At 41.0% G+C, this 12319-nt stretch overlaps 1 protein-coding gene across 1 annotated transcript in view; it reads left to right on the plus strand.

Annotated features, from left to right (window-relative positions):
- The window catches only part of myo10l3 (myosin X, like 3), a 112005-nt gene that overhangs the window by 21763 nt on the left and 77923 nt on the right, over nucleotides 1–12319 (plus strand). Inside the window, exon 2 of the mRNA XM_051708809.1 lies at nucleotides 11771–11869. Coding sequence (XP_051564769.1) covers nucleotides 11771–11869 — 99 coding nt within the window. The remainder of the gene's footprint in view (nucleotides 1–11770; nucleotides 11870–12319) is intronic.

A 12319-nucleotide genomic window follows, 5' to 3' on the forward strand; every position in this document is an offset into this window, starting at 1 on the left:
CATCCCTACAGGTGACACTGTTCAACACTGTCAACACTGTTCTCATCAAAGGACATCTGTAGATCTGTAAGGTTTTGAAATTGTGAGCTATAGCCAGTATTGGTTAGCAGCCAAGTTTGTGATCTCTCACCAATTTCAGACCATCCAATCAAACTCCAACCCCTAATCTCATTCATTTCTTGGCCAGTTTTTTTCTTAAATCCAGTAGCTCAAAATTTGGCAAGTCAAATCCCTGAATTTGGATGCAGTGCAACAACTCAACCTGCAGCTGTCAGGCCGCTGACTGGTTTTATATAGAAAAGAGGAGTTTTACAGACATCTCTCGGAAAGGTTTGAACTGTCATCTGCCATATTGCACAAGGAATTAGCAGTTTGGCCAGTAGAAGTGAGTAGAAGATTTAGATGGGCATTTGCAAAGACTGCTATCTCTGTATTAAATACCATGTGTGGTTGATAAAGAACATATTTTTTTGTTGCTAGACATCTGTCTTAAGATAATCAAATGAAAATAGTCTAGTTTTATGGAATTAACAAATTAAACCATAAGACCCTTATCATGATGTTTTCTGTATGTGTGTGTGTGTCATCCTACATTAAGTATTGAGTTGCCCCAGACACTTTACTCTTCAATATACAGTGGTGGCCAAAAATATTGGCACCCTTCCTAAATATGAGCATAGAAGTCTGTGAAAAACAATCTGCATGGTTTGTCCTTTTGATCTTTCATTCAAAAATTGAAGTAAAACAATTGAAACAGGGGAAATATCTCATTATTAGATACATATTTTTCTCCAAAATGCATTGGCCATAATTATTGGCACTGTTTTATTCAATACTTTTTGCAACCTCCCTTTGCCAAGATAACAGCTCTGAGTCTTCTCTTATAATGCCTAATGAGGTTGGAGAACACCTGACAAGGGATCTGAGACCATTCCTCCATACAGATTCTCTCCAGATCCTTCATATTCCGGGGTCCATGTTGGTGGACTCTCCCCTTCAGTTCACCCCACAAATTTTCAATGGGGTTCAGGTCAGGGGACTTGGAATGGCCATGGCAGAACCTTGATTTTGTGGTCAGTGAACCATTTTGTTGTTTGTTTTGGATCATTGTCCTGCTGGAAGATCTAACCAGGGTCCATTATAAGCTTTCTGGCAGAGGCAGCCAGGTTTTGATTTTTTTAACTGTTAGTATTTGACAGAGTCCGTGATGCCATGTATCCAGTACCTCTGGCAGAAAAACAGCCCCACAACATTAAAGATCCAGCACCACATTTAACCGTGGACATTGAGTACTTCTTCATCTCTGTGTATGCCAAACCCATCTCTGGTGTTTGCTGCCAAAAAGCTCTTTTTTTGTTTCATTGGACCATAGAACCCGGTCACATTTGAAGTTCCAGTAGTATCTGGCAAACTGAAGACGCTTGAGTTTGTTGTTGGATGAGAGCAGAGGCTTTTTTTCTTGAAACCCACCCAAACAACTTGTGGTGATGTAGGTGATTCTTTAGTCTAACCCACTGTGATTGATGATTAATGGAATTTGGCTTGTGTGTTACCTCATATTTATACCCCTCTGAAACAGGAAGTCAGGGCTGAACAATTCATGTTCCTAGTCACCCAGGTACATAAAAAAATGTAAAATATTAATGGGAATATACTTCAGATATATTTTACTCATAAGAATTTCTAGGGGTGCCAATAATTGTGGCCAATGTGTTTTGGAGAAAAATATTTGTTTAATAATGAGATATTTCCCCTCTTTCAATTGTTTTACTTCAATTAAAGGTTAGATTTTAGTGAATTTTTTGAATGAAAGATCAAAAGGATAAACAATGCCCCAAAAAAAAAAAAAAAAGCCTTCTTTGCTCATATTTACCAAGGGTGCCAATATTTTTGGCCACCACTGTAACTGTGAAGTGCTCTTCACATCTGCACAGCTGCACTAAAGGAGAGTCAGAGGTCAGCGGAGGTTACATCATTGTTATGGTAATTTGAATTAGTGTCACTGTTTGAGATCTAAATAGTGTGCAGGAATACCATTGAAACAGAGTGTTACCAGCTGCTTTGGAAAAGAATCTTTATGATATTGGTAACGTCCCCTGGAGCTCTTCTATTTGTATTCTCAAACAAACTGAAATACTGAAAGTTCCTCGCTGCCCTCAGTTTTTGCTGTCTCATGCATGGTCAGTGATCCCAGGCCAAATACTATGTGCAGTGAGATCGGAAAAAATAAATGAGCTTTGGACTATTTGCCAAATACTGTCTTGTTTTGTGGAAGTTGATTAGTTTTCTTTTGCTGAGTTGATTGGATCACTTGATACTCTTCGTCTTGGGCTTCCTGCCATAAGGAGAAAGAGTCACGGCACCTTGCACAGTGTAGTCTCATTAATGTTTCAGGCTCATTAATTAGCAAATTTCCTCAAAATTTGGCTCTGTTTAACACACAGAGGTAATAGTAGCCTTTTGTGAGGGTTCAGAGTCACAGAGCGTATTAAGGCCAGTTTATACTTCTGCGTCAAACCTACGCCGTAGGCTCCACGTAGTGTCCAACGTGGTGGTTTGCATTTATATTTCTGCATTGGTGTGTCTGCATTGTTCTGTGAGTGCACAGCCAAGTGCTAGTATACTGAGAGAAAAGGCCTTAATTTCTGAAATAACTTAATTTAAATTTCATAAATAAACAAAGGCAATGTAATTTGTGGATTCAGAAGTGTTTATTCAATTATTGTAGCATTAAAAACGAGTATATCAAGCATTTTGTTTATTATACATGCTGCCTGCCATGCAGAGAGAAAATAAATCAGGGATATACTCTATGCTTGCTTTTGAGTCGCTTAATAATCAGTAAATATTTTTGTTCTACTTTGATGCTCATTGCTTAAAAAAATAAAAAAATTTAAAAAATAAAACTTATACAAAACTTCCACTTGACCAACATGAAATTGGTGTCATTTTACAGCTTAGAAGCTGGACTTTACAATGAATATATTACTCTTTAACAGGTGCTTTTAAATTAGCTGACAAATTAGAAGTGTTCAGTTTTCATAAGTTATGAAATATGATTATGGGCACCACGGCCCATAATCAGTCTTACAGTCTTATCTGTAAGGCAATGTCTCAAACTACCGTTCAGTGTGAACGGCGACATTGCAGAAAAGCAACAACTCTGTGAACTTTAAAAGAAGCTGATTCACGTCTGAGAGAATGATATGAGGGATTTTGTTTGCACATGTAATGCAGTTTGACAGACAAAATCCTGCCTCAGAGTTGCCCAGCTGGCCTTTGTTGAGGGATTTCTGCTCGGTTGCCCTCTGGGACCCGAGCATGACCATTCTGCTTTGAGACAGCCGAGGTGATGGAAAGGTGGGGAAGGAATGAGGGAAGCGGAGAAGAGAATGGGAGGAGGAGGTTTGTGTTTCTGTGACCATCTGTTGTCTATACAATACAGCCCATGCACAAAGCAGATTTACACTGCTGTCCGTTCAGAGGCACACATCATGGAGCTGGAAAATCTTTTAACCTCACCACACACTCTATGACATCATACAGAGGGTATGGCGGTTTCCAGCAGTGCCAGTGGAAACATGTCTGGTCTAAAATGTTGTCATTACAGTGGGAATATTAAAAGACAGAGTTCCTCTGCTCCTTTGAGTTCACTCAAAATAAATATGAAATACAGGCATTCCAGCCAGGGAGGCTTCCATTGGTGTTTCAATGTGATTTAAAAAAGATGATATGGTAATGCAGATGTTTTTGGGAAAATATGAAGAATGGAGCGCAATGGATTAAACTACTTGTATGCAACTGTAATTTATCTCTGTCCATTTTGCCTTTTGTATAGGGCATGGGGTCTTGATATGGTGCTACCTGACATTGAGTGTCCTTGAGGCTTGAGCAGAGACAAACACCTGTTATTTGGATGTTTCTCTGTTGATTTGAAAGACAAATTGTCTACATATTTACATTTCCTGACAAAAATTTAAGTGGTGCTTGCCCAAGAAAAACTCACTGCCACAATGCTACGGTGTTGTGGGTGATTGCAACAGTATATGGTTGCTAATGCTAATGTGTTCAGAGTAGTTTTAGCATGTTGCTGCAGTATTCTGAGTGGTTGCTTGGGCGTTTCTAGTTGGTTGCTAGGGTGTTTTGGATGGTTGCTAGGGGATTGCTCACACAAATCAAAAGAGCTCACCTCCAAGTCTCATATTTTGATCCCTATATGGCTCAGGATATAGGATTCTTTTTCATCCATTTTATCATTTGATTGCTTTTCTTTGGGAAACATCAAGATTATCCTGAGAAATATTCCAGGAAAGTTTATTCTCATTGTACCATCACATAATGTTATGCGGCATCAAGCAGTCCTCGCCGTTGACTGAGGATCGCGATGCAGAGGGAGTGCTCAATCCGGTGGCACTGGAGCACTGCATCAACCGGCAACCGAAAGTGACGGCTGAGGGGTCCAGTGCCATCGCCCGGCGTCGCGGACGGAAGCAGTACAGCGAGCTGAGGGCCAGTTGATGCTGTGTCCGGGGCCGGCAGGCTCGTCTCTCTCTCCTCTCTCTCTCCTCTCTCTCTCCACTTTCTCCTCACTCTCTCTCTATCCCCCCCCCCCCCCCCCCCCCGTCCTGTTCCCACTACCAGGCACGTGCAGGTCAGACCCAGAGACTGAAAACAGCTGAAATGCTGTAATTTTGAATTATGTAACAACGGCAGCTGATCTTCTTAAATCTGTAGACCCTCAATCACGACACGTGAAACAGCTTTTCCATGCCCTGTGCTTAAGTCATTTTCCTTTCGTGCCAGTCACAGATCTGATCCTTGATTTCAGTTAAAATGTTTAGCTGCCTTTCTTGTGTTTCTGTAAACTAAGGTATTGTGACATCTAAAGCTGATTTTGTTGGGGGAGGGAACGCCTACTGAACATGTGCACCGATGGTGGTTTTTAGTCCTGTTTAGTCTCGTCACACGTGTGTGTGATGATTGATGTCAAGAGAGGTTGATTGTTAGCTGTCTTCCTCTTCTTGTCAAACAACAAGAAAGCACATTAGCATACAGTTTCAGAATCCCCACCCCTTCTTTTTCTGTTTATTAAAGGCCCCTTTAACTCAGTCCCATAGGTCCCATGCATTAGAGCTACTTTTAGCATGGCTTTTAAAAGAAACCTGAAAGAGATCCTCTGTTGATACAGGATTCAGTGAAGTGTGGAACAGTTTAGAAAAGAGATGACACAATGGTCTCCTCAAAGATGGCATATCCTTAAGTGCATGCTTACTAGAAATGCCAATCTCAGTCTGCCTGGGTTTAAAATGGATGTACCTTTCTGGCATTTCAGGCTATTTTTAAGCTTTTATGATAGTATGGCAGCTAGACATACTGTAAATGACATTCGGGGCTATGCCCTTAAGCATTTTATTAAAATGCAAAGCAACCTACTGTACAAGTATAAATAATTCAAACCAGGGTTCCATTTTTTTTTGAGGAATTTAAATTCTGTTATTAATGCTGCAATAAATGTTTGATCATAAAGAGAATAAAATAAGTGATCAACTGAAAAAATAGAATGAAAAATTCAGAGAAAAGATGCAATTAAATTAAAATATAAGCAATAATTACCTTGTGCTGCTCGTTGGTACAGCTATTTGTTTTATTTTCCGTATGGGGTGACAAAGACTGCAAGTTAAAATCTTGGAAATATATGCTTTTTTTAAAAATAGACAATAGAATGTCTTTTAAATAGAATAATAACATTGCAGCTGTATGTCAGTGGATATTAGAAGACATTCAGACTAATCGCACTGTGAATTTCTGTCGCTGAAATCGGTCTGTGCTTACCGAATCTTGAACCACTGCCCCGAGTGGCCAAAACTGTTAGTGTTGTTGAACGTATGTATGGGCACGTATGAGCTCCAGTTTCCAGGTGAAACGTCCACACAGTTATGCCAAAAGCTAGTTGTTTTTAGTTGTAAATGATGTAATACAGTCAACAGTAATGCACTGGAAAATGTAAACACATTTTAATTGATGCAAAAATGTCTGATGGGGGATTCTTCTTGTCAGTAATTTGGCAGAATGGGGTTGATTTCAGGGTACAAGAACATTTTAAAGCACCATGTATATTTTTCTGTGTGATTATCTTGGCACGGTTTATTTTGTGATTTGATTAACTTGACATGCTCTGTTCAGTATGGCGCTAACATAATGTAACGATGCTGTTGATAATGATGATGACAAAGACGATGATGATGATAAGAACCCAAGTGCAATTTATTAATAAACGTGAAATCCAATAAACCCTAACATAAACATGAAACAAAAACAAAACATGAACTTGACTTGACTTTTACATGGCATGACTATGAACCAAACTACATCAACAATACTTGACAAAGGACAATGGAAAACATGAGGGTTTAAATACATGGACATGGGAGAACACATGACAAAGATAACCAATAAACAGACAGAACTGATAACAAGATAATAAACCAATAAACCAATGAAAACAAGACACATGAACATGGAGGGAGGACATGAAATCACATGACTAGGGACACATGACATGAAACAGGAAATAACTTTCAAAATAAAAGACATGAAAAACATGAATCAACAAAATACACATGACATATCCCACCCACTAACACATGAACAAAACACAAAACATGGCATCATTTCCAAAGTTCAACAGGGAGCTGGGGGGGGGTCTTGAGGCATGGCTTGGCAGGGCGTGGAGCATGGGATCAGGGTGGAGCCCATGGGAGGTGGAGCCATGAGAGGCTCGAGGGGCGGAGCCATGGAAGGTGGAGCCGGGAGAGGCTCGAGGGGCGGAGCCATGGAGAACTGGATACCCGGAGAGTAGCCGAAGACTCGAAGGGCCAGGGTGGAGCCGGAGGCAGGGAGGACCAAGGCAGTGCTGGAGGCTCGGAGGCTCAGAGGAGCAAGGCGGAGCTGGGGGATCGGAAGTCTGAGGCAGAGCCAGTGGGGCTGAGGACCAAGGTGGAGCCATAGGGAAGGAGGTCCCTGGTGGAGCTGACAGATCAGAGGGACGAGGCGCAGCCAGAGGATGGGAGAGCCAAGGCTGAGCCAGGTAACCGACAGACCGAGGAGGAGCCGGAGGGACGAGAGACCCCGACAAAGCCGACAAGCTGAAGGACCGCAGTGGATCCGAGGGAATGCAGAGCCGAAGCAATGTCGAGGGACCGACAGGCCAAGGCGGAGTCCAGGGCTCGGAGGGTCCAGGCGGGATCAGAGGGTTGAAAGTTCCCCTTGCCTGCTCAGGAGACCTAAGTGTGGGTACAAAGGTGGGAACCATCTCCAGGTCCAACTGCTCAGATGAGGCCATGACAATGCGTGGAACAGACTCAGGCATGGCTGTGACGTGGCATGGAGCAGGCTCAGGCGTGGCTGTGTTGTGGCATGGAGCAGGCTCAGGCATGGCTGTGACGTTTTTACAGCTCCACCCCAGGTAACATTGCTGTCTTTGCCAATGGTTCTGACTTAAAGCGATGGTATATATTTCACTTATGCGTGCTGTTATGTCTCGTGCACGGTTGTGTGCTCTAGCCTTTTAAAGTATACTCTTTTGACCACGACCCCATACAGTTCAATGCATGCGCACAATGACAGCTTTATGAGACTGTTTATTACAGTCAGATCCAGGCACATACAGATGGCATGCACAGATGTGGACAATCTGCTTGACTATAACATTTGGGCTGCACATGCGGACTGTGCTGTTAATGAAATTTCGAGATGAATTTGTGCAAGACTTAGTTGCACATAGAAAACAGAAGTATATTTTGGCCTTTAGTTGTTCACAATCATTTTGAAAAGGATTATCATTGTAATTAAGTGATATTGTCAACTACATTTTTACATGTGTATATATTGTAGCTTGGGAGAAAGTAATTTACATTCTAGGCTATCCAGAAAATGTTTGGGGCTAAACCCCCTTCAGCCCAAGTCTAGCAACGCCCCTGGTCCTGACACACCACTTAAAACCTTGAATGTGTCTGGCCTCATTATAACCACTTCTTTTTTCCAGTATCATGTGTCTATGATCATCTTCATACAGTGTGTTTTGGAAAGAGTGGATATATATTGTGTGTGTGCATGCACATGCTGCTGACAGAACCCAGCGCTGTTGCACATGTCGGCTCGTTATCAATAGTTGATGAGGATTGATATCCCTGAGCTCTGACCTTGGGGCTTGGGTTTCCTGGCCGAAGCTGCTCCCATTGATCTTTTGGTTCTCATGTGCTGTTGGACAAACTACTCTCTCAACACTCCATTGGCCATCTGAATGCTCACACTGTGTGGACTGTCAGTGTAAAGTCTGGTTTACACTGCCCCAACAAACGACAACATTACAAACATTCTAATGTTGGCTTTTATCGTATTTATAATGTTGGGAACAGAATTGTCATGGTCACACTGCCCCAACTAACACCAACAATCTTGTTACATTTACAGACTTTTTTTGGTGTATGATTCAAATGTGAAGAACACAAATGGCTCACAACAGCAGGAAGTGACTACTGGTCTTAACAGCCAGACATGTGTTTTCCTGTTTTTGCGTCTCCATTTCTGCATTCTTGTCCTTCCGATCAAAAACGTGGAAGTCAGTGACTTTGTTTAAGGACTGCCACACAAAAAGACAAAAGCTTAGCTAGACCACCCTTTCATTGCATCTGTTTTCATCATAAATCGAAAACAGGAAGTAATGTGTGGGTTAAGCTGAAGCTTCTGGGGTTTCGTTCAATAATGGTACTCTGGAATAATGCGGACAAGTAAGGACATTGATTCCTGGCAGGAATTTATTAGTGATGGTTTTTACTGTTGTTCTTTGGCTTATGAATTTTAACAAACCCCTAAACCTAAGGATTTAGCTTTGATGGGTAACTCATTGTGAAGAGGAGGAAGTCAGGGCCGGGCTGTTAGGATGGATGCCTGGCTCTGAGTTACCGCAATCAGCTAGGAGAGGGATAAAGAGGAGCCTGAGACACCAGTTCGGGAAAGAGAGGGAGGTGCACATAGCCATTAAATATGTGCATTCAGCCTGTTGGACTGAAAAGTCATCAGAATGAGAGAGCACACAGAGCTGTGTGTGCGTTATGGTTTTGTTATGCTGAAAAGTTTTATGTTGAATTAAAAGTCTTTTGGTTGTAAACCCGGTTCCTGCTTCCTCCTTTACATTAAGCAAGAGACCTGTCAGCCACACTCATACTGCACTGTTTGTGCTATGGACATGAATGATACCTCAAATCACGCTACTTGTTGAGATGTATTATGTTAATTTTCTAAGCGAACAGACTTACGATTTTCATCTGATAAAACAGGTGAAAGAAAGTCCCGTGGACTTACTTTGAAGGAGGAACCCGAGCAATATCTAGGGACCAGAATATCATAGTGACTTGGGGGTGGGCTCTTTTTACTTGGGCCAGTAAGCAACCACCCAAAACACCCTAGCATTATGACATTGAGTTTTGCATGGGGAAACAACACTTTCTTCTTAACATTGACATGAGAAACAACCATCTCTTTTTAAACACAGACAAGTACAGGGTTTGGTGCTCTGAAAAGGCTTTGGTTTCCAGCATGTGCTGTAGGCATGAATAGTGTTCTATGCTGCCCATATACCCACAATTTGCACTTAGATCTATTGGGAGGGAGCTTTCACCCAGTCAAATGCACCACTGTATGTATGTATGAAAGAGTAGCAAAACGAAATGGCTGTGGTGGTTTAATGATGGTGCAGGATAGAGACAGAGCAGCTAGGAAATCTTAATGGGGTTTAAGGGTTGGGCTGTGGTAACTTAAGATCACTGCTTGGTTTGGGCAACCCTGCCAACTTCTGTCAGTCTTTCATGGATCAATTGTAATTGCTCTCTGATATCCTCTCTATATTATTATGTTCTGTTCTCAGCACTTTTTAAAAGAACATAATATTCCTGTACTTTGGCATTGTACCATTCGTTGCTTACCAACCACAATATCAAGGAAATCTCTCCATCACAATGTGTTTAAAAGTGATCTTGTGTATGACCCCTTGAAAGTATGTGATTTGAAATCTGCAATCTTTACTCATGGGCACTTAGTTCTAGATCCAGTTGTTTTTGAGTCAATCACCTGGCCATAAATACCATGACAGTGCCATGAAAAATGATGTCATGACATTGATGATTGGCTGATGACACTATAAGAAGTTGCACAGTCCCAAGCCCTTCAGCAGGTCTTACATTACTAAGAATATACTGTTTCACCTAATATTTAAGAAATCATTCTAATGTGCTAATCTGGTACTTAAGAAACTTTTTTTTTTAAAATTAATTATTAGAACAGTTAAAACTGTTGCGCTATTAATGACATTTAAACATTGCAAAAAAAGTGTCTTTTTTCAGCTGCTGAAGTATTGAGTATATTTGAATTTTCACTTTACACTAAAAAGTCACATTTTGGTTTGATAAATGACAAAAAAAAAAAAAAAAACCTCATCAGTATTAGAGATTAAGACTTTTCTATGCAACACTGACTTGAAAAAAAAGAAATAAAACTGGATCTGGCCAGGACCGAGAGAGAAGTGGACAGCCCAAAAGCACGAAAACAAGAGGACAAGTTAATCAGAGCCTCTAGTATGAGAAGCAGACCCCTCACAGGTGCTAAACTAGCAATTTCAATAAACAGTTAATGCCAAACACCAGTTTAATCTACAACAGTAAGGAGTAGACTCTGAAATGCTGTCCTTTTAGGCAAGGTTTGAAATAAAAAGCAATATCTGACTCTGCCAAATAAGAAGAAATGGGTAGAAAGACTAGATGGTAAATTATTAGAAATTGGTATAATGAATTGATGAGTCTAAGTTTGAGGCATTGAGCTGCTGTTAGAGGAGTGTGATCTGATTATAAGGTCTGTGAAAATTGTCCTACAAACCAATTACATCTTTGGGAAGTGCTATAGAAAGCATGGGATGAAACTAGCTTGATCTCATGAACATTACTTAACTTTGGCAACATTTTTGCAAAACAAAATTACATCATTACACGTTTTGCTGCAGTTTCCCAGTAAAATGTCCAGCAGGTGGCGCCAAAAGGGAGTGAAATGGTGTTGTAATCAGAGAAGGTTTTTAAGGTTCATTTAAATGGAGTTTTAATGAGTAAAACGTACCTCCCTAACCTAAAACTTAACCTAAACCAATAGTTTTAAAAAAGCAAATGAGAGGTGAAAAAACACCTAACACCTAAACACCTAACACCTAAACCTAACCGATAGTGTCATAAACACAAATGTGACATGAAAAGCACATTTCCTGAAGTAACAACGTAATTTCGTGTTGCTTCTATGACACTTTCATCTCACGTGTTAGCTTAAAAAAAAAAAAAAATAAATAAACAATATGCAACAAACGCTGTCGATTGAGCTTAACTTGTATTGAACCCGGAATATTCCATTAATCAATTTAAAGCAGCGTCTTCAGTAAAATAAATAATAATTTTCTTATAAAAACATAAAAATATCATGGTGATTCCAAACTTTTGAACAGTAGTGTATGTTGCTTGCAAAAAATTTATTTAGGCAGAATACATGGCTACTTTTGAATGGCCATCAATTAAGAAAGGTGTACATAATCTACCAGCAAAAGCTAACTGGGCCTAACTAGCAAAACGTTGACCCCTTGGTTTTAACTGACCTTGACCATAAGCTATTCTCTGGCTTTTCTGATTAGTTTGCTGTAGTTAGTTTCTATCTCATATGATTTCTCTCTATTTCTCAGGGAGCTCGTGTGTGGGTTCGAGACCAGGAGCAGTTCCTGCCCTCCACCGTCAGCTGCTGTGATGACCGAACCCTCATCCTCACCACCGACTACGGAGAGGTAAGGACAATCTGCTGAAACATCATTTTGGAAACATCATTCAAGCCATCCTTCAGCTGTTTTAAAAGAATAGTTCGCCTAAAATACAATTAAAAAGTCTTCAGTTACTCAGCCTCATGTCGTTCCAAACCCATATGACATTCCTAATACAAAAAAAGAGACCCTTCACACTGATCTTTTCCATACAATGGTAGCTTACAGTGACCAAGGCCTGTAAAAGATACGTCACACTGGGGGCCTGGGTAGCTCAGCGAGTAAAGACACTGACTACCACCCCTGGAGTCACAGGTTCGAATCTAGGGCGTGCTGAGTGAATCCAGCCAGGTCTCCTAAGCAACCAAACTGGCCCGGTAACCTCCTTGTGGTCACAATAATGTGGTTTAATCTTGGTGGGGCGCGTGGAGAATAGCGTGAGGTCTCCACATGCGCTATGCCTCCGCGGTAACGCGC

Source organism: Myxocyprinus asiaticus, chromosome 10, assembly GCF_019703515.2.
Source record: "Myxocyprinus asiaticus isolate MX2 ecotype Aquarium Trade chromosome 10, UBuf_Myxa_2, whole genome shotgun sequence".
Classification (NCBI taxonomy): Eukaryota; Metazoa; Chordata; class Actinopteri; order Cypriniformes; family Catostomidae; genus Myxocyprinus; species Myxocyprinus asiaticus.